The 23,169-nt window shown below is 38.7% G+C and overlaps 1 protein-coding gene across 3 annotated transcripts in view; it reads left to right on the forward strand.

Annotated features, from left to right (window-relative positions):
- Positions 1–512: 512 nt before the first annotated feature.
- The window catches only part of CDC73 (cell division cycle 73), a 112,324-nt gene continuing 89,667 nt past the window's right edge, over positions 513–23,169 (forward strand). The window contains exons 1-8 of one of the 3 annotated variants that reach the window (XM_015635699.3): positions 513–694; positions 6,135–6,240; positions 7,841–7,910; positions 8,901–8,963; positions 9,052–9,104; positions 9,454–9,542; positions 10,902–11,118; positions 22,143–22,241. In XM_015635699.3, coding sequence (XP_015491185.1) covers positions 564–694; positions 6,135–6,240; positions 7,841–7,910; positions 8,901–8,963; positions 9,052–9,104; positions 9,454–9,542; positions 10,902–11,118; positions 22,143–22,241 — 828 coding nt within the window. In that variant the 5' untranslated portion in view covers positions 513–563. The remainder of the gene's footprint in view (positions 695–6,134; positions 6,241–7,840; positions 7,911–8,900; positions 8,964–9,051; positions 9,105–9,453; positions 9,543–10,901; positions 11,119–22,142; positions 22,242–23,169) is intronic. The other 2 variants (XM_033516490.1, XM_015635698.3) reach the window with 2 other exon arrangements.

Here is a 23,169-nt window from a genome sequence, read left to right on the forward strand (position 1 = left end):
AACCCCCTTCCAGCACCCTTTAAAACCTCTTCAGCACCACCTCGTTACCCCCACATAAAGCATCCCAGCGCTCCCGGGGAGCGCGGCACAGCTCCGCGCCGTGACTGGGCGGACACCCAGGAGCATCAAAGCTCCAGAGAAGAGAAGCAGCGCCGAGAAACTTAGGCAGTGATTGTGTAAAGGCTCTATTTTCACATAAAACATAAGAAAGCTGTGTGCTCAGGACGGAGAAAGCCGCGACAACACACCTCATTCCGCCCGGCCACCAGGTGGGCGGCAGCGGGGGCGAGGCCGCCGTAAGGGCGAAGGGAGCGTGGCCTCCCGCCCCGCTAGTAGGCGGCGCAGCGGCGTTGGCTCAGGCATNCACACCTCATTCCGCCCGGCCACCAGGTGGGCGGGGGGGGGGGGGGGGGGCACGTAGCTCCCATGGCAACGCGTCCGGCGTCGCCCCTAGTAGGCGGCGCAGCGGCGTTGGCTCAGGCATTCACGGCGGGCAGCCCGGGGCGCGCCGGCGGGGTCCTGCGGCGGGCGGCGGCGGCTGGAGTGCTGGCGGCCGGGCGAAGATGGCGGACGTGCTGAGCGTGCTGCGGCAGTACAACACGCAGAAGAAGGAGATCGTGGTGAAGGGCGACGAGGTGATCTTCGGAGAGTTCTCCTGGCCCAAGAACGTCAAGACCAACTATGTCATCTGGGGGTGAGCGACACGGCCGGGGAATGGGCGGGTTGGGGGAGAAGTTGTCCCGAAGTTGCTCCCGGGGAGCGGGGACGGGGTCTTGCCGTCTTTGGCCCACCCGGTGCCCTGCAGGTAGCGAGGCGGACGGGGTTGGACAGACTGGTGCCGCCTCCTGCAGGGCCTCGGGGCCCCGGCACCCTGCGGGGGTGTCCTGTGGGCGATTCCTGTCCACTGGCAGCACGGCCGGGCAGGGAGCACTCGCCGCTCTCTTCGGGAACGTTCCCAAGTTCTGCCCTGGGCCAGGAGAGCCCGGGCCGGGCCGTTCCTTGTCTCGGCGCTCCTGTCCGTGCCGCCCAGCGGGGCCGGCTTCCTGCAGATTTATGCGATAAGGTATCAGGTGGCAGCTTCTCCCAAATTTTTACGGGTGTTTGGTGAAAAACAGCCATTATGTTGTTGTTTGGAGAACGCTCTCAGGCGCATGGTGGGATTCTTGGAGTATCCCTCGCAGGGTTAGGAGTTGCAGTTGGTGATCCTGATGGATCCCTTCCCACTCAGCACAGTCTATGATTCTGCTCTCTTGGCTTGTCAGGGCTGCTTCTCGTCTCCTGGAGCTTTGATGCACCAGGACAATGCCAGAGAGGTGCAGACCGGTGCTCCCTCTGATGAGCTGTGCAGGTGCTCTGCCCCCACCTGAGGCCTTTTCCTGTGCAGGACCTAGTGCAGGCTGTTTCCTAGTTGGTCTTATCGTAATAAACAGGTAGAGAGAATGGGTTAAATGATTGTGTTAGATAAAATGCTTGGTTTTAGAAAACTTCTAGAAAATGAGGGGTTTTACCTGTTGAATTCTCTAATATAGCTTGCATTGCAAAGTAGTTTTTCATTTGCCTTTCCCCAGAATTTAGTAGCCGCTTGCTTCCTAATGTCTTCACTAGAAGGGTTCCAGTGAGTCTTTTTCAAACTTGAGAGGGAAAAATGCTTCTTGTTAAAGCTCAGGCGCTGATCAAAGAGGACATGTTATCCTCTGAACCTTTGTGGAAAAGTAGAAGTACCTGCAGATTTCTCAAAAAAACCCAAACTTGTAGTTGAGTCTGACCAGAAACTATTTTTTGTTCTCATAATTATGATATGACTATTACTAACTATAACTAACTAGATGGAGAGAGAGAAAGGAAAAAAGTATACTTGCTTACCTTCAGTTGTAGGTGGACTTTTTGCAGCTGATTTTGCTTTATATCTTATGTATTACTAGAAATGTGCTTTTTCATTAACGGGTTCAAGCTTTCAGAAACTGATTTTGGAGTTATTTCTGCTTCCTGGTTGAGTGGGGGATACTGGTATGCACTCAGAAGAGGAAGCAAAATATATGGATAAGCAGTTGAAAGTCTTGGCTGTATTTTTGCTGGGCAAGGTATAAACAGTTGTGGTGGTTTCCTTGCTACAAGTTGCTTTCCCCTAGTGGTAACAAGTAGTGTTAAGTGGACAAACTAGTTTCATTTCACTTCTGCAGGGAACAAGAAACTGATATGCCAGCCCTATTTTGTTGCTCAGGAGAGCTTGGATTAGACCCAGAAATTGTTACCAAAAGCCTAAAATCAGCTGGAGGGCAACCTTTGCAATGTAGGGCTAGGCAGCTTTATCTTCCTGGTCAAGAAAGATGTGTGGGTGAACAGAGTATTCTCTGAGCACAGCAGAAAAAGCTTCTTGTCAGAGCTGTGAGTGCTCACCTCCTGGGGTAGATGTGTGGTGAAATTTGAGGGGTTTTGTTTTTTGGTTTGTTTGAGGTGAGTTAGTTAATCTTGGTTTAGACCAGTGGCTCCTGAACTTTTGATAGGATCATACTACTCTAAGTTCATAGCATTTCTTGTCAACCACTGTGGCATTTTGCATGTCAGCTTTAAATTGAAGACACTGTAAAAATGAGACCAGTTCTGCAAACCATGCTCAGTAGCTTGAGCACTATACTTTAGGAGCTGCTAATTTAGGTAATTGCCACACTCGGGAGGGACATTTTCAGAAACTTTAATAAAAGTTCAAATCCTTTTATATTCAGGTCACTTGAAAGGGTCCAAATTATGCTTGCACTGAGCAGATGTTGGTGGCTTAGTCTTGCACAGAACAAACCTTGAGTTTTGTTTTGGGTGTCCACAGCACAGTTGCTGTAATTGCATCTCCAGTCTGAGGAGAGTAATGCTAGGCTGAAGAGCAGCAGTGGCATTTGTCCCTGCTAGAATTAGAAGTAGTCCCATGAGACACTTAGCTCTGGCTCCTCGAGCAGCTTAACCTGCAGAAATAGGCAGTGCTGCCCTGCATTGCCTTCTCTCTCTGCTAGCACAAGTGTCACCCAAAGAGAGAACTGGTTTGAGGAATCAAGCCAAATTAAAGGTAACTTGGAGGGGAAAAAAAAAAAATTGGGGGAAAAAGCAACTTTAATCCAGTTTAGCTTCTAGGTAATAATTATAGGAATGCTCCTACTGGCACATGAAAAAAGCTAGGTGGTCTGAGATGAAGTGGTTTGTGTATTTTAACCTATGGGCCCTGAAGAGTGATTAATGAATCTGTTTCAAAACCAAAGGAAGGATTCAGTCTACCAGAGGAATGTATTGCTTTGTTTGCCTAGTCAAGGGGCTTGGATATGCACCTGAGTTTTTAAACAGTGAGCAGCTGGCCCTGGGTATTGTCAGTTGTGTGATACTCAGTGTGCTTTTTCTTGTGTGTATAAAGATTTCTGCTTTGTTTTGTGGATGAGACACAGGTCCTTAGTACCTCTGTAAAACTTCAGGCATTGAAACAGGAAAGAGGAAATAAAGCTGTTAAAAATGAATAAATTTCTGATGCCCACAGATGGAAGGTGAATGAATGAGAAAGAAGTAAGTTGCTGGTGTTAAAAATGAGCAGATGAAACTTGCTCTCTCCTATTATATAAACATTTTCTCCATTTATATAAGTTTATTTTGTAAGAGGAGCAACTCTTCCTTCTGTTTTTGCTTTAATGATTTTCACTGGGTTTGTTGAGGTCTGCCTCCCCAGATTTTAATTTTTTTAAGTAATTTATGCCATAACTGAATTTGGGAAATAATAGAATTAATTTCTATTTCTACCTTGGATGTTTGTAAATTGAATGAGGCAAGATACCCTCAGATCTGCCTGGTTTTAGTTCTCTGTTTATTTAGCAGGAGCACACACTGATGTTGAAATGTCAGTTTAAGCTTAGGTTTTCTCCTAACTGCTTGTTATCTGATGATTTCCAATTAATGTGCAATATCTTGTCCTAATAAAACATCCTCTTAGACCTATAAGGAGCACAGGGAATTCTTGTGTGTGTGGTTGAAGTGATGAAGTACCAGCTGTGTCCTGCTGAGTTTGGCAATGCCTGTGACTTTGTAATATTGTATTTTTTCAATTAATAGATAATGGTTCAGTATTTTTTTGCTTGTATATTTTGTCATTTATTGCTAAATATTGTTAAATCTTGGGTAGATGACCAGCTGGACTTTTATATCATGCTCAGTGCATATGACACACTTCAAAGAAATAATGAGTTATTCTGAGCTAAGACAATCTAAAGTGTTTGTTTCAAAATGAAGTGACAATGGTATCACGTGAAATCATGGCTTTGCTTCAGAGCCAAGCCTGTGTGGAGGAAGCTTTTGTTTCTGCTAGTGCTTCCAGTATATTTAGATACCACCTTATCAAAGATCATTACTGCTTTGCTACTTGTTCAAACAATTCTTTGTTGGGGTACCCAGTTCTCGTGGTTGCCTGTAGTTGTGAAGCCAAGTTTTGGCTTCTAAGCAGTTAAAAGAAAGATCCTGTGTCTATTCCCTTTCCTCTGCAGCAACAAAATGTACAGGCAGCCTCCACCTCATGCAGACCAAGTTTTTGGAAAGAAGGGACAGTGGTAGGAGAGACCCTTTATTCCCTTTATTCTACAGTTCTGGTATCCTGAATCCCTTGCATGTTATTCTTATATTGGTTTTCTCAGGCATCATTATGAAGGTGAGGTTTTGAACTTTACTGCTAATAATAAGTTCTAAACAGGTTATTGGGCACTCTTAGGTAATTCCAGAAGAGTAATGACAAGTAAAGCAGTAGGTGGCATTAAATCTACAGTACTGAGAAAATAGACATGTTTCTGTTGGTTTCGTAGATTTTTGTGTAGCTCTTTCAGGCTCCATAAAGCTGTGACTGAGTATTTTTTATTTCTTCTCCCTTCCCCCAGTGAGGTTGGCACTTCTGTGGTGTGTGTTTTGGTGCTGATGAGTGAGGCCACTGTACTTAAAGGGAAAACTCTTTTAAAGAAACGGTTTCTTCCTGAAATATCTTGTTTGTTGACAATTCTCTACCAGTCTTAAATTTATGGCTTTGGGCTGGTTCTGTAGTGGCTTCTTTTTCTCAGGCTTTAAGGTGAGCCATCTGGTTGGGCACAGGGACTGGGCAACGTGGAGGAGCCCTGTCCTGTCTGCAGCTGGCGCTTGACAGGTCCCAAAGTGGGGGTGCGTAGTGGAATTGCTATTCTTGCTGCTTCCCTGACTGCCAGGTCTGTTCCTCAGAGCAGCTGAAGTGTTTAGGGAGCTGGGTTCATTGAAAGAAGGACAGGTATTGCTTCCCCTACAAAATCTTGTAGTAACAGCATAATGTGTGAGTGTGTGAGAGGGGGAAATTATGTTCAATGTACATGGAGCCAAGTTGAGACAGGGACTTATTTTGCCTTGTTTGGGTTTTTTTTTTTTGTGAATAGTTGCACAGAACAACTTCCCTTTTACACTTAAAAGCTGTATCTTTGAAACAAGCTCTTTGGAAGCTGAGATTGAACTTGATGCTGTTGTCTTGCTCTGATGTAGTCTGACTTCAGTATGGGAGTTCACTGTGATTTTGTATCCTTCAGGGTTTTGCTGGTTTTGTGTGCAATTAGTTTGTAGTCACTACTTATTTTGATCTTTTGGCATCATTTTGAACCCTTTGCTCCCCAGACTTTGTGGAATTTACATATTAAGTTCTCACTGTGCTTTCTCTAGTGCTGCCAATTCTGGCCTGTTGTACCTGAAGATGATGCAATACTTTATTTTTGTTTGCAGTTCAGTTCTGTCTCTCTGGCTGTCTCACATAGTATAGACAGTTCCTTTGATAATCAGAATAAATAGTGTGAATGAGGGGGAATGTGTACTTACAATTTCCCTAGTCTTGTTTCTTTATTTAACAACGTATCCAGCTCTTATTTTGGAGTATTGTGGGAAGGTTTTTTTAATAATTCATTCAGTAAAGAGGCTGCAAGAACTCATCTCCCTCCCCTGTGTTTTTTAGCACAATTGAGAGCTCATTAGTTTGGCAATAGCCTGATAATAATATTAACTGCTTGTTTTTTAAACTGTCATCTGGAAAGAAAAGAGACCTTTTTTAAAAGAGGGTATGCTTGAGACAGAGATGGAGAAGTTAAATATCACAATGTTTTCCTGTGTTACAGGACAGGGAAAGAGGGCCAGCCCAGGGAATACTACACTTTGGATTCTATCTTGTTCCTGCTCAATAATGTGCACCTTTCCCATCCTGTGTATGTCCGTCGTGCTGCAGTAAGTAGACCATACAAAATGTGATTTTTGTCTTGTGATAATGAACACGTGTGTAGTTATTTTCAGTGAATGATAATAGCACTTGTGTGTATGAATTTGGCTGGAGGAAGCAAAGATGATACTGTGAAAAATGAGGTTCATATATATTTTATATAAAATTTTAAAAGTTTAATAGAAAGACAATTAGGAGATAAAAATGAAGTATACAAGTACGGCTGGGTGCCTCGACATTCAGCTAAGAGAGCACATTTTACTAACGAAGGATTGTCCTTTAAAAACAGAACCCTATTACATATTCATAAATTCTCATACATGATTCAAACATTCCTCGTTTAGATGTTCTTTTGTTTAGTTTTAACTTGCCCCCTCCCCAATAGATCAATCTTCTTGGCTCTGCTGAGTTTCACACTCCCTGATAACAGAGGGTCAATAAATTCTTCCCTTGGAGGTCTGGTCACTGCTGTCCTCATCTGGATAAGATAATCTAAAAATGCGGCGGGGGGGGGGAGGGGAGTGGGGGTTCTGACTATCTTTTTCAGTCTCTGGGTTATATAAACGAAAATAGTTTTTGCTTTAATACTATGCCGCAGTCTAACATACATGTATTATACCACTATTTTTAAGTTTCATCAATAACTTATAGAAATAGAAGGGACTATATTAATACAACAAAGTTTTCTAACCTTATACATATAACATTCATTTTAATACTTGTGAAAAGCCAATAATATAATATGTATTTATAACAATATGCAATCGTTTAAAAACAATCACCTCTGCAGAAGGATCACATGACAGGTCCTATCACGGTGGAGTATTTTTCTTGACAATTCACTTCCTAACAGATTATGCCTTCAAACCACCAAATTGTGTTTACAGCAAGAGTTTGTCAACCGATTATTAATAGCAATGGCAGCATTTATCTCGATATTCTATGGACACACTAGTTTCAAGCACTGAACTATTTCAGGAGTGCTTTTGTCCATCTGTTGTGTGGAGTGATCCCAATCTAGATGATCCTTTAGTGCCTTAGATAGCAGGGATCTACAGAATGGAGAAAAGCAAACAGCTTTGTAGTGGACTTGGAAGTAAGCAATACAATTAAAAAAAATTGCTGGTTAAGCCCTACCAGTAAAGGTACAGAAATTCTTTAAAAGTCCTTTTGATTTTCATTTGACTGCTTTCTACGAGGCCACTCTTTATCTTTCCCTGTGCTTTGTTGTTACCTGAGACAGCAGTGCTGTGTTGGGACAACACCATTGAGATACATGAGTTCTATATAGCAACACAGTCCTCCTGGCAGAGAAGTGTGTGTGTGATAAAAGCTAGTTCTTAATCTTATTTGCAAGTTTCAAGGGAAGGAGGAAAATGGCTGCCCTCTCTTTCAGTTTCGTAGCAGGCTGTATGTTTAATTTTGTGTAGCTGAACATCTTCTAGGATGTGGTTGCACTTTAGGCTTGATAGTTAAGCTTCTTTGGGTGGCAGGACATGTGGTCATTTTTTTTGTGTGAATGAGTAGTTTTCAGTAAAAGTGAAAAATCTTTAACAAGAGTCTCTGTGGGTGAAGAACGGTTTAATGTCACATCTGCTGTCTTTTCAGACTGAAAACATTCCTGTGGTAAGAAGACCTGATAGGAAAGATTTGCTTGCATACCTAAATGGTGAAACATGTGAGTGATGCGTTCTTTTGACTTGGACACACAGTACTCTTTACTGCTTCATATTTTTGGCACAAGTGAGGGGTAGATTGGGTAAGAATAGGCAGTTTGCATCTTTACTGAATGTGCTGAAACTTCTCAAACAAAGTTATTATTTATTGCGTTTTTAATTGTATTCTTAAATTACCTGTTTTGCTTAGATAGGAGCTGCATTCCTACATGCATGTTTAAAGGTGAACGTTATTGTTACTATTAACCTACTTTGGTTAATAATTATGTGTTAGAATGCTTAGCATGTATGTTTTTTCCTTCTCTAGACTATGAGGAGCTTTTAGTAGTACATTGATCTTGAATGCAAGAAATACGCGGGATGAAATCTTCAGTTTAATAAAATATAATAAATCACTGCTCTGTCAGCCTGGCAGATTTGCCTAGCATTTCATCTTAATTTTTTTGTAAACAATAGTTAGATAAAAGTTTTCTCTGAGAAGAACAGGTATATCACCTTTGTAAGATGCTCTGTTTCATAGGTGGTCTTCAAATTTGAAGTATCTTGGAGTATGAGATTATTCTGTAATATGATGAGTAAAATCACTTTATATATATATTTTAAACAGATCAGCAGGTTGTTTTTAAAAAAAATTCTAGACAAACCCAGTAGATCTTGATTCTAGGTTCTAATTCTCATTGTGACTCTGTTTTCTTTTATGAGTTGTATATAGAGATCATACAATCATTGATTAATTTATGTTGGAATGGACCAGAAGAGGTCACTTGGTTCAATCCCATTTTCAAAGAAGGGCCAAATGACCCTGAGCAACACGATTTAGCTTTACATTCAGCAAAGTTCTGAATATCTCCACTCCTCTACTGTTTGACCACCTTTGCTACCTAATACATAGAGTTTCCATAGTTGCAGTTCATCTGTTGCCCTTCTTTCTTTTATACCCAAATATTATTGCAGATGTTTTCTATTTAAACTGAATGTTCTGTTTTGAACAGCAACCTCATCAAGCATAGACAGAAGTGCTCCACTTGAAATTGGTCTTCAACGATCCACTCAAGGTATGATTTAACTAAAAAATAACTTTGAGGTTTATTTTGTAAAAATCTACTACAGCCTTGCATTTTTAATGTCCTCTTTTTCTTGCAGTTAAAAGAGCAGCAGATGAAATATTAGCAGAAGCAAAGAAACCAAGAATAGAGGTAATGACAGTGACTGTCATCAATACAAATTGAAGGTGGAGGTAAATTACGGTGTTTATATGTTTTTGTACACCAAAGGACAGCTAATCCAATGGAATTCCTACAGAGTGCTTCTGTTCATGTGAATGGGAACTGGAAGGGGTTAGACATTAGACTTGAAGAATTGTGATTCTTGAGAGGAAACTCACAATAGCTCTGTGCTTAATGTTAGTGCCTAGATTAAAAATGATTGGAAATAAAGATTGTCCTTGCAAATGTGAAGAAAATAATTCTGATGAGCTTTACTTCTAGTTGTATTTATATTTGAAAAGAGACTGCACAAGGACTTAAACATGATGGTTCCTTGCAGGATGAGGAGTGTGTGCGCCTTGACAAGGAGCGCTTGGCAGCTCGGCTGGAAGGACATAAAGAGGGCATCGTGCAAACAGAGCAGATCAGGTGGGATTACTTTTCCTTATGCCTAATGCTTAATTACAGGATGGAGAACATTCTTGTGCTGTTAAAAGCAGCCAGTTTTACTTCTGTCCAGCAGCTCTCAGTGAAAATTTTCCTCTCTTTGATACTTTCAGTAATGTTGAAGGAGCCAGACCTTGAAACAGTTATGACAGTGCAGATTTCAGGCATTTATGAAATCCATAATTATAGCTAACCACATGAAAAATATGTATTTTGAACAACTTCTTCCTATCTCTTATATAGGTGTACTTAAAAGGAAACTGTAGGGAAAAAAATCTGATTGTGGCATGATTAGAAAGCATAAGAATAAAAAAAATCAGAAAATACATGTGATTTTGTACAAACTAGTAATTTGGATGCTACCTTGAGTGTATCACAACTTTGCAGTGCTACAGTGAGGATTACTAGGTATTGTTTGAATTAGTTTGTGTTCTCTAGTTACCAATTCTTTTAATGCTGAATGTAAAAGACTGCCCCTTTAAAAAGATACAAATATTTACAGGTGGTGAGTTTCAACTCCATGCTTGACCCTGCTGTGAAACAAGTAGCAACACAAGGAAGTTCCCTTTCCAATAACATAGTTACAAAGGAGAATGCTTCACAACCAGTACTTGCATTATCTTTTCATGTATTCTCAAAGAAAAAACAACCCCATGTAATAGTGAATTTGGTATAGACAGTTAGAATTGTGCAAGTCAGTCTTTATCTTTTTTCTTCAGCTCACCTGCAGAACAGTAGGGCTCACTGACAGCCCAATTCTGTGTTTACAATTAAAAGCAAACACACGTAGGTGTTGCTCTCTTGGACTCTGACCTCTCTCAAACCCAAATTATTGTGGACAAGATCACCACCATCTGTTGTTTGCTGGCCTGCATGGTCTAAGAAGGTACCACATCTTCCAAGGGACCAAGTCCATATAACTGCACCTCAGCCAAGATTTAGAGTAGTGCTTTGAAAAGCTCAGAGCAGCCAGGGATTGGTTGACTGGACACAAAATTGTAATCCACTAAAAATAACAGGGAACTGACATTTGAATGTTGTTATAAAACAAAGGTGTTGGTCCCGACACTTTACATTTGTATTCTTTATTTTTATTTGGTATAGTTGGGATTTTTGGATGGTATTTGTGTTAATAATGTGAGTCCTGTCACAAACTGGATTTGCATGCCCAAAACAGCCATGCCAAGCCCATGTAATATTTCAGTGTCTATATAAGGTGACTATTTTGTGGTGTATACAGCATAGCCTTAAACTTTGGCAGGTTGAAGTTACTCATTCAGAAATTCTTTCAGAATTGTTTGTGCAATTATTTAGTCTCTACTGTTACTTTTGCTCATTTAGGTCCTTGTCTGAAGCTATGTCAGTGGAAAAAATCGCTGCTATCAAAGCCAAAATTATGGCAAAGAAAAGATCCACTATCAAAACTGATCTGGATGATGACATAACCGCTCTTAAACAAAGAAGTTTTGTTGATGCTGAAGTGGATGTAACTAGAGATATTGTCAGCAGGGAAAGAGTATGGAGGACAAGAACTACAATCTTACAAAGCACAGGCAAGGTAATGCTCTGGATATGAAGCTGGATTTTATGATCCTTATGACAAACTGCATTTTTATTTTCTGTATCTAATTTGTTAATCAGAGATGACAGGCATATTATACTCTTTGTTCCATGTGAAGGTAGACTTGCAGGGCAGTTGCCGCAGTGACAGAAGAGTTTGTCATTATCACATTGCAGTAAATCTAAATTGTATCTCCAATTACTTGCTTCAGCCATTAAAAGATACTAAGTAATCACTTAATTGCTGTTAACCAAAGCTGGCTTGAGCCCTGCTGTGGGGAGGGCTCCATGAAAGTACTGGTGGATTGGAAACAGACCAAAGTGGGGAGTAACTGATAGAATGAGCAGCACATGTACATTGAAAGCCCAAAGGCCTCTACATTGTGGAAAACACCAAAGAAGTAAGGAGGAAAAATGCTGGCATGAACAAAGCCAGAAAGTGTTACTGTGAAGAGATTTTTGTCCCTTTACGATGATCCCTTTTGGCTGCTCTTGGTTATGTACTATTCTGAACATGGTTGCAAGCACAGCTGACAGCTTGCTCTCTTTGGACAGAAATGCTTTCTTTATTGCAGAGCTACTTGGCACTAAATTTCTCAAGGAAGCAGTAAGTTAATTCCTGAAAGATTTCAAGGGTCTGTTTTCCTGAGGTTATTGTCAAACTGCGTCCTTTGCCTTCACTACTTGTTTTCCTGTGACGATACTTAAAAGAACATTTAGAAGTAAATGAGCTCTTAGTCTTCATTTGTCTTATTTTTAACAGTATTTTACATTGCTCTCAGCTTCCCAGTGTTGTCCCAGGGAATTAGTGGTAGAATAATTTAATTAATGAATTAGGGGGTAATTACTGGGTATGTGGCACATCCCTGTGTGCTATCTACAGAGTGAGTGTTGCTTCTTTGAATCTGAGAGATTTGTAGCAGCCTCACTACTGAAGAGCTGATAAATCGGTAAAAGCTTTGATGTTTTAGTCATTGGAAAGGTTTGAAATGAAGGAATTTGCATAGCTTTTCTTCCTTTTGTGTATCATTCATGGCATTCCTATCTACTTTTCTTCCAAGTGAAATTGCTAAGATAGTAGGGAAGAGATGAATGTTTTTGTTGTAGTATCTCTGTAGTAAATGAGATGAGGTAGTGATTTTAAGCAAAATATGACACAGGGAGAAAGACAAGAAACAAGAGATGAAGTTTGTTTGTGGAGTCTAGCATGCAGTTACTGTGAGCAGCCTGATGAGTGTATGGGCATAACAGCAAGTCTTCTATTTCGGTTTATGCAGGATTGCAGGAACATTCTTGATAGCTTGGACACAAATCACCTGAGTGTTAATGTTTATATATTCCAAGTAGCAGTGAGAGTAAGTAGATGGGGAAACATCACAAGTTACTGAGGGCTGTGATTTATCCCATAGCAGCTCAGGTTTTACATTGGTTGGGAGGGCTTTTTGGTGTGTGTTTGGTTTTTTTGGTGGGCTTTTTGTTTTGTTTTTTTTTTTGTATTTTCTTGTTTGGTTTTTTTTTTTTTGTTTTTCTTGAACCTTTGTGAAGACCTTCTTGAAAGTTGTGAAGAAAAGATATGTTGTCTCAGGCAAATAATTTCTTCCTTTTCTCCCCTGCTCCTTTTAAGAATTTTGATCAGGGAAGCATGATACTGCTCTGCAAATGCTGTTTTGACTCTTCTGTATGGTACTTGAATTGCTGATGTGCCTGATAATTATTTTTATTGTAAATTTTTGCTATCTGCTTGTTATGAGTTTATCTTTAGTCTTTTGAATCCTCCTAGAGTATTTAAAACCAAAATTGACTTTAGCAGCACATACCTTTTTAATATCTGAATTCCTTTGGAACTCCTGGGTAAATGGTAACAAACAGTTACTCCTAAATCTAAAGTTTGTTGTTCCTTTGCAAAAATCGCTTCAGTCCAGGGCTGCTTCTCAAGCTCTTTTCCACAGAGAACCCCTCCTGTATGTGTAAGTTTTCCCATTGTTCTCTGTAGTAAACTGAGATGCAGAAATAGCTTAAGATGCAAAAAGGAAACACTAGGAAGATCAGGCCACAGTACAAAAGAAGAAAAATCCCTTGACCATTTCAGCTTAATGACAGGTTTCCTCTGGTTTTCATATGTTTGAAGAAAATATTGATTCTTGCAGCAATATGCTCCTCCAAATTCTTCGTAGATGGCAATAATGTTAACTGTATTTCTGAAGCATTTAGTTTCTCCTTTTGGACACACTTCCCAATTCTTAAGTTTGCTTTATAGAACTGGTCCAGGATTTTTTTAAGTCTCTAGTGATATAATGTTCTTTTTTTAATACTTTAAAAAGTTTCATGCATTCTGTCCTTTTACCTGCTGCTTTTATTGCCAGCATCTTCATTGTCACAAATCTCCCCTTGCTGAAATTACAGTGATAGATTTTTTTTTTTCCTGGCTGTGGTGTTTTTTTTATTTTGGTTTATGAGAATGCATAATTTGAGTGCATTGATGCTCCTGTTGTAGAAATGTTACAGCAGCTGTGTCATTCCCAGTTTATTTGGCTCTTAAGATTTCTGTAATGCGTCACACAGGTCCTTTGTATGGCCTCTCTGTTACCCTCTTTTAATCATATGTTGCACTGATCCCTGGATGTCCTTTTACTGATTTCTGTGAGGTTCTTATTGCTTGTAAAATCAGACATTTCAGTTACCTGTCCTCTTTTGGTTTTAAGATTTCTACATTTGCATTTATCTGCTTCCTTAGTGTTATGTTTTGCTTAAAACTTTTTGTTATTTTTCATAGCTTTCTGTATGATTATCATGCAATTCTACCTCTTTTGGAAAGTCAGTGTTTGAGTTAATTCCTAGTAGAAAAGTCATCCTACTCTGCCTGTTTTAAATATTTGTTTGCTTTCCCCAAGTCTGTAGTGTAGTCTTCTAGATTTTTATGAATAATGTGGCATTTTTGTGATCACTTTTCAGAGCTGAATTGCATTTGTTAAGTGTTTGGGTTTTTTTTCTCTCATAGTAACTTAATTTTAGAACTCTTTGACAGATTATATTGTTTAAAGGAATTTATATTGTTTAAAGGAATTTCTTTTCAGGAAGAGTTTTGAATTCATACATAGACTATTTACTATCATAAGTGTTTGAAATGTTAAATTTTGCATCAGTGCTCAGCACAGGTTTCAGCTGTGTGCATGTTCTTAGATAAATGTGAGAACCATTGAACACAGAAAAAACCCTGTGTTTATAATGAAATTGATTATTTCCTTTCATGTCCCTCCTTTAGCTTTCTTTCCTAAAAATCTTCTTGTTTCTGTAATCTTCTGTAGGAGGCAACAACAATCTTTTCTGAAGGAGAAACCTCCTCATTTCATTGCTACTGTAAATGTATTTGGCATTTGAATTTTTCCTGTGGATACAAGTTAAAGTAGACTAAGAAGGAGTTTCAACATTCACAGATGTGATTGGAGAGTGTGTTTTTGCCTGAGACTGCTGGTGTACTTGATTTATATTTTGTTATTTATTTTTACTCTTCCAGATTGCTCAGAACTATTTCTTAGATAAGCAGCAAGGTAACTGGGTGGGCTGTGTTGAACATGCTCTACTTGTGTGTAGAGAAATCTTAGAGCTGGAATCTTGGAAGTGCACTAATACTGGCCTTGTGAATTTGTAACTTTTTGAAATGAACCAGTGTTCTGATATGAGCAGCTCTGAGCATTTCAGATATTCTTTTAAAAAAAATTATATCATTCTTGTCTTTGTAGGGTGTGGTGGGTTAACCTTGGTTGGATGGATGATAGACAGGTGCCCACCATGCTGCTTCCCTCCTCAGCAAGATGGCTGGGAAAAAAATGTGAAAAAATATGTAGGTTAAGATAAAGGCAGTTTAATAAAAACAAAGGATGTGTGGGGAAGCAAAGGAGGACAAAAGATGTATTCTCCACTTCCCATCAGCAGGAAGTCTTTAGCCACTTCCTGGGGAGCAGGGCTTGGGTGCATTTAGCAGTTGCTCTATAAGACAAATATTGTAACAAGAAATGCCTCTCCTCCTCTCTCTTGGCTTCTACTGCTGAGCAGATGTCATGTGATGAGGAATATCCCTGGAGTCAGCTGTCCTGGCTGTCTGTCCTCTCAAGATCCTTCTCAGCTGACTGGTGAGGAGGAGGTGCTGGAGACAGCTTTGGTGCTGGGCCAGTACTGCTCAGCAGCAGTCAAAACACTGGGCTGTTGTCAACACCTTTCTGGCTACCAGGACACAGTGCTGTACTACCAGGGCAGCTAGGAATTAACTCTACTTCAGCCAGACCCAGTTCACGTGAAAATGCTACTGATTATCACCAAAACTTTAAATTTCAGCCAGCACTCTTCAGTTATCTTTTCTCACAGTTACAAGTATATTTGAATTATATATATGATGTATGTATACTATATATACATAATATATAATAATTATATATTGTGTATATAATTATATGTATTATGTATATTAGATTTTTCTCAAGTGAATGCTAACCCTGTGTACAATGAAATAACATAATCCAGCCAGTCAAAGATGTGGGAAGTCTTATAGGTTATAGCACATAACCTTTCTAAATCTGTTCAGCTGTGAAGTTGAACAGTAGCTACACACTCCTGATGTAGGTGCATTGTCCAGGCAGGCACATTTGCACATCTGTGAGCAGCTGGCCCAACTGCTGCTTTGGTGCATTTCTCAGCTTTTAGCATATCTGTAAATATTTTCTCCTCCCTGAGCCTTGTGTAAATCTTTTTGAAGACGTTGCCAGGCACTGGGAGTCTAGAGTGACCTATATGGCATCTTAACATTACTGCCTGCCTGGAGACAGTCCAGGGAGAAAAGCACTGAAGTAGAACCATGTAAGTTGGACAGGAGAAATTAGCATTTGAGGTATACATATTTCTAATGGAGTTAGGTGTGTATAAAATCTAGGAATGATGGGATGTGGGCTCTTTCTGCAGGTTTATGATGGAAAAACTATTAAGATGTATGGGATCAGAGTTGGATGGAGCTGAGTCTCTGTAGTTTCATAACCTATACATTATGAAATTGTATCTTTTTGAAAGTGTAACCTTTAAATGTATATTACTTACAAGGTCAAGGTTAAAATGTTGAAGCAATGATCTGGTTTTTTTCTTGCAGTTGCTTCACTGCTGCAGACGGGTGAATTTGATTCTCTTGCAGTATGTGTAGTTATACTTTCCGCGCTTAATATATACAAAAAAATAAGAAAATATTATAAATTACAGCTTTTTTTAGTATGAAATACTCTTTTTTCTTTCTAATAAGGTAGGAACTGAGCCTGATTCAAATAAAATATTTTCCTGCCTTAATGCTTATATTTATATATCCTCTGGTCTTATGTGAAAGACTTAGACTGGGCTATCCAGCACATTTTCTTAAGTTTTGTTTTGAAAGCATGGAAACCTTATACTTTATATTTATTTATTTATGTAAAACAAGTAATTTGATTAAATAAATAACTTTGTTTTTTAAGTCTTCATAGTTTTTCAGCTTTTATATCTTTAGTTATTGCAGCCCTGTTGTAATGTACTAGTTATCTGTACTTTTCTTTGGAGAAGTTACTTGATGTCCAGTATATTCTTATCCATGACACAAGATGTTAATACTGAAGGGAATAGACTTCAAGCTTCAATTTACAAAATCACTAGGTTGGAAGAGACCGCCAGGATCATTGAGTCCAACCCATGCCCTAGTACCTCAGCTAATCCATGGCACCAAGTGCCACATCCAGTCTTTTTTTAAACACATCCAAGGATGGTAACTCCATCACTTCCCCAGACAGACTATTCCAGTACTTTATATACTTTTTACCCTTTCTGTAAAAAACGTTTTCCTAATATCCAACCTATATTTCCCTTGGTGCAGCTTAAGACTGTCCTTTCATTCTGTCAGCTGCTGCCTGGAGAAAGAGACCAATTTTCAACTGCCTACAACCACCTTTGAGGAAGTTGTAGAGAGTGATAAGGTCACCTCTGAGTCTCCTTTTCTCCAGACTAAACAGCCCCAGCTCCCTCAGTTGTTCCTCATAGGGCTTGTGTTCCAACCCCCTCACCAGCTTTGTTGCCCTCCTCTGGACGCGCTCAAGAGTCTCAATGTTCTTCCTAAACTGAGGGGCCCAGAACTCAAGGTTCTGTGAGGACACAGCACTCAAGGTTCAACCTCACCAGTGGCGAGTACAGGGGAAGAATGACCTTCCTGCTTCTGCTGGCCACACTATTCCTGATACAGGCCAGGATGTTATTTGCCTTCTCTTTAATTTCATAGCTCTTGACTGTGAGTTTTATGTATTAAATTTCATAATCTTGATTTGTACTTCCCCACTGGGCTATCCCCAGCTTCTCAGTATTTTTGTGTGCATGGTGAGAGAGGACCAGAACTGAATAGGATGATTGGAGTTTATAGTTTACCTAGCTAAAGGGATTGACATTTTCCTGCTATGTGGCATTTACCTTGGATGTAACCCACAATTGCAAATTTTTCTAATACAGCATCTGAACTATTCCAGAATGTTGTTTTTTTGTGGTCTTCTGTATTCTTGTACACAAGTATTAAAGAGCAGAACTGTTTTTTTTCTCCATGTGTAGCTGATCTTTGTGGTGTCATGATTTTTCGTTTTGTGTTACTGCCTGCAAAATATTGCTACTGTAGTTAGTATTTGCATATTTTATTTTTAAAATTATGTATTTTCTTTATAGGTTTGATCCTTTTCACAGTAACTACCATATCTGAATCATGTTTTCAGTTACTTTCAGTTCTCATTTTTGTTCGGATGACTCTTGACCATTATTACTAGGGAGGACCATTCTTACCTGTCAGGAGGTTAATACCACAGCTATATAAAAGTTATAAGTTTTAGTAATTTAGCTGGAAAAACCATTTTGAAGAAAGACTAATAGTATTTTAATGACTTTAGACAACTAAGAGGTCTGAGAGTAAAATTTTGGATATTTTAAAATAAATTGATTGTAAAAGCATCTTCCTGTGTGGGCTCTAGATGGCAGAATTGTCTCATGTTCATGAAATTCACAGCAACTTTAGTAGCAAATTGAAAAAGGAAAGGTGTGCCAAGCATCTGGTGTCCTTATTAATCCTTCAGGTGGCGCGGGAGGGTGCGTTTGGAGTGGTTGTGCACAAATATCATGGTACAGTCTGAGTGCTCAAACTTCTGCAAGACTGGCTTTCTTAGTAAAACTAGACAGACACTTTTATTGCTGCCAGGCACTATGGCAAACATTTTGAATGTAGCACTTAAAGGAAAGATGGGTCAGATTTTAAAAACTGTATTTATATTGAGCAATAATAAATTTTGTTTTGTCTGTATGTGCCTTGAATTCAACTAAGGAATCTGTAGGATAAAACATTATGTTTCCTGAAAGAATATTTAGGTCAGCTATAAAGTAATTCCTTATACACTACTCTAACATAACTATTAAAAAAATATGTATTTCCATATGCTGCACTCATAGGAAAAATAAACTAGGATTATGTATCAAGGGGATTGGAATTTTTGAGACTTTATGCTATACTGTATCTTCAGGCTGTTACAGTGTTGCTGCTCTTTCACACTTCTGAATTAGCAATTCAAGTAAAATGTTTCAGTTGTCTTTCATATAATAGTCTGGCTATAAAAATATAGTGAAGATAGCACAGAACAAGTGAAAATTGCACCTTTTTATTGAAAACATAGTCCACAAATATACAGGGAGCTGTACAACTATACAGGGAGCAGATATAGTCACAGCTCTGTTTTCAGTTCAGCATTAGTAATACACAATTAACTTTTTGAGTGGAACACAAAGAAATCCCCAGATTAATTTTTTTGTGAAAGGAGTGTCTGATTTTTATTTTTTCCCCTCTGACAGTTAGTAACAAGTTCAATTTTATCAACATTTTTTATAGGCTCCCTAATCTAAAGGTCGACAAAGTCATCATGTGCTCTGCTTTCAGTTATTTAGCAATATTAATTTCAGTAGTGTAATGTGAATTGGTTAAAACTACCATCGTCCTGAAAGCAGGATTACAAACACCTATTTATTCAGGTGGTTAATCTACAATCTCCTGTGCGTTAGTGTGCTTGTTGTGTGCCCCAGAATGGCCTGTCTAGATCAGAAGTGTGCAGAGAACAGTTTGAGGGGTACTGTGAGTTCCTGTAGGTGGGAATGACAAGAGCAGGGAGGAGAGAAAATCAACTTCAAAGTTGGTGAACAATTTGCAAATTAAAGATACATATTCTGAGGCACAGGAGAGTGATGCTGTAAATAATTTTTTTACTTTTCATTTGGATTCCAGATTTAAATATGTGCTTTGATTTTAGATGTACAAGATATTTTATTTTAAATATAGAGTTTATCACTTAATGTTTCTTATGAGCAGTGTTTTAATTTCTGCTGTACTTTTATGAGGCCATCTCAATGCTGTTTTCATTTTTCTTATATATAGGAATTACTGAAAACGTGTGATGGGAATATTGCCTTTTTGGTACAGCATCATGCCTTTCAGTCTGCCAATGGCTGTAAAGGATTTAGCAGTGTGTCTCAGCGTAGTAAAGAAATGTAGTGGGGCTCAATTATTCCTTCTCCAGCCCTACTTTTAAGTCTGGTCAATGTTTACAGCATTCTGCAGCTCTTGATTTTCCTGCAACATATGTCCAAGAAGTCCTTACTGTCAGTTCAAATAAGAGTTTTTTTGAATTTTATATGTTTTTTTCTTAGGCTCCTCTTTCTCTGCACTGAAACACCAGCATGTAAATCTGATTAAAAATTGGTTGCAACTTAGGTTTGGGAAAGTTTTGAAGCATTGTAAGCCATATTGGGTATATACTTCCAGTTTTACATGTTAGATTTAAGGTTTTATTTGTGTCAGATGATTGAGATGAAGTATACTTTTCTTCAAATTATCTTCCATCTAGAATTATTTTCAGTGAAACTGAAACCAATGTTTATGATTGATGATAACTATTAGAAAAATATTTATATATTTATTTTTGCTAGCATGATAAAGCTGCTGAAGAGACTAGAAGTCTTCGTTAATGAGAACTAGGGTTATGGTGAGCTACAGGAATTAAAGACTGCAGTTTCTTTAGAATAAACTGTGATATATTGCAATGGAAGTATTTTTATTACAAAAGAAATTCAGTTAGTGATGTGGCTTCATTAAGCCTTCCTTATTAGAGCAGTCTGATCTGACTGGCTCTGGGATTTCTCCACAAGCATCCTGGCATTAAATTACCACTAGTGGTAATAATTTGGTTTGGTTCTGTGCTAGTCACTGTGTTGGCAAGGGGTAGAGCATCTGTGCAGAGAGACAAATATTTTGATGTTCAGGGCTTTTTTTCCCTCTTCTTTTCTTCTCTGTCCCCCAGATCAGAAGTTTTTGGTAGTAAAAATGTTGCACTTGATTATTAAGTTTAACTAAATCTAGGGTAGAAGCTAATGGATATTCATATTCTGTTCTCTGAAGGGATGAACAATGACAACTTAGCAGTCTTCAGCTCTGCAGGGCTTTACAAATCAGCTGGTACATGCAGTGAACTTCCTGCTCAATCATTTTTCTGTCACAGTAATATAATTCCATCCTGACCAAGCCAGTGACCAGCAAGAAGATGATGTTAGTTTGAGTGCTTGTTAAAACACTGCTGGTTTCTCCCCTTCCAAACAGCCATTAGTTTTGGTCCTAGAGGACTTGCATTTTCATGCTGTGGAAAAAAGACATCAGCAAGAACACTTCTAATTCCATGCTTATTAGTTGCTTGTTTTCAGCAAATGGGAGAAGGAATCTTCTGTGTTTTATGAGTTTTGTCCAGGATGTGCAATTTAAGGTTATTAAAATCCCATATGTTTAAAGGCCTTTGAAAAATTCATCATTTGAAGTTCAAACTCCCTTTAAAACTATGTTAACTGTAGGTTTTATGAGTAAAATATAGATGTGAATGTTCGTTGTAACTTCCTTGTGACTGGGAGATTTGGCTTCTGCATGGACAATGACTCTTACAATATTGCTCCTGTTGTTAATTAGTTCCTCCTTGCAAGTTTCAGAAAATGAGCCTTGTTTCCTAGAGACAGTGTGATAAAGCACAGCAATTGCAAGAATTGTGATTGATATGATGCCCAGGCCACAGTTTGGGAGAAATCTGAATTTTCAATAAAAATGCCTGTAGTTTAGACTTTGAGTATCCTCATATAACTGATACGTGCATGGCTTGCAGCTTTTGAAAGGCTTTTCCCCCCGGATTTTTTGACTGAAAAGAACTTTAAATACAGTTTTGTGTGAATTCTTTCAGACTTCGTCAAAAGAACTGGGTTTGCTCAGGGGATGGCTTCGCCATATATAAGTCGTTTCTGGTGGTCTTCCAATTCCTGTCTTTGGTGGCTTGCAGTGGCTTGACAAGAAGTTCACTGAGGTCAAGTGAGGAGGCTTAGGGAAGCTTTGCAGTACAATTCTTTAAGTGATTTCTACAAAATTCATCCCAGAAATCTTTTTGTAATTCTTGTGTTTGTTTCATGATGCCAGTGGTGTTAATACCACTTAAGTGTTAATATACAATATTCTGGAATAGTATTAGCATTTTGTGAGTACTTCATATTATTCTGAACTGGAAAAAAAAAAAGAAGTTGTTTTCCCTAATTGATAAAAGGTTTCTTTTACTGATGAGTCATTACTGAAAATTTGCATTCATAAGAAATATTGTGTACACGTAACTCTATAGCTTATAGTTCACAAGTGCTTTAAGGGGAGTTTGGTTTACCTTGTGGTGTAATGAAGCCAGTTAGATTTAGCAGGTGTGGGCCTTAAAGAGTAGGGGGATAGCAATGATGCCTTAAATGCCCTGTTAATGTTTGGATTCTGTCACGGAAAAGGGGTCAGAAATCAACTATTTAGAAAATTGGTGCACCAGTTTTGGTTTTCAGTCAAATGTAAGTTAACCAAGTGGTGCCTTCTACCTGGATGGTTGTTATGTGAAATGCAGATGGTCAGAAAGGTTCACAGGTACCTGATGTATTTTTCAGAACTTTGCCAAGAATATTTTTGCAATTCTTCAATCAGTTAAAGCCAGAGAAGAAGGCCGAGCACCTGAGCAAAGACCTGCACCAAACACAGCACCAACGGTAAGATCAGTGTTTGTCTGAACACGAAGGCTGGGACACCAGAAGTGAGAGTACAGGGTCTTCTCATTATTACATACATAATTTGTTTTGGTTTACTTTCGAAAAATGCACATTTTTCAAGCATAACTTCACAGCAGTTCTTTGACTTAAGTTGCATTTATTGATATTTAAAGGATTTACTATATTAGTTCAATATGGTCTTTTTACTGAGAGATTAAACTGCTAGTGCCAGCTTCTGCATCTGTCAAGCAGAGAGATGCTTCATCTATCTATCATCTAGCCACATGCTGCATCTATTTGCAAAAAATATATTCGATGAGAGTACTGCTGTTTCAGATTAAATGTTTTGCTGCTTTTCTGACAGATAGGGTAGCAAATGTTTAAGAATCTGGAGCATGACTCATGAGTGGGAACAGCTCGAACCAGCGTTCTTTTGCCTGTAATAAACCAGGACAGACTTATAGCTGCATTGTTTACTTCTATCTAAGTATTAGACAGGACTTGTTTAGAATTGTGTTGTTTACTATTGTGTTCTATTAAACCTAATAAATCTTTGAACATGGTGATAGTATGCTCTAAAAGCTGTTTAATCATACTGTGTTTTGTTTTTGCTGCTACTGCATTTAACAAATAATTAAATTTAAATAGCAAGATGACTGCTATTTACAACATGTAAATATTTGATTTGTGTTGCATTTCTTAAATTATGCATGGCATTATTCAAATGTCCCACTCAGAATAGGTGTGAATACATAACTAAGCCATACATATAAAGGATTGAATTGGTATTGAGTGTGCCTCTAGACTGGTGCTTTTAAAAAACTTCTTTTCCAGAATGCATCTTCTCCTCAAAATTTGTTTTTATTTATTTTATTTGACAAAATTTTATCTTAATTAGACTGACAAGGGAAATTTTGTGTGGCTGAAG

This window comes from Parus major, chromosome 8 (assembly GCF_001522545.3).
Source record: "Parus major isolate Abel chromosome 8, Parus_major1.1, whole genome shotgun sequence".
In the NCBI taxonomy this organism is placed as follows: Eukaryota; Metazoa; Chordata; class Aves; order Passeriformes; family Paridae; genus Parus; species Parus major.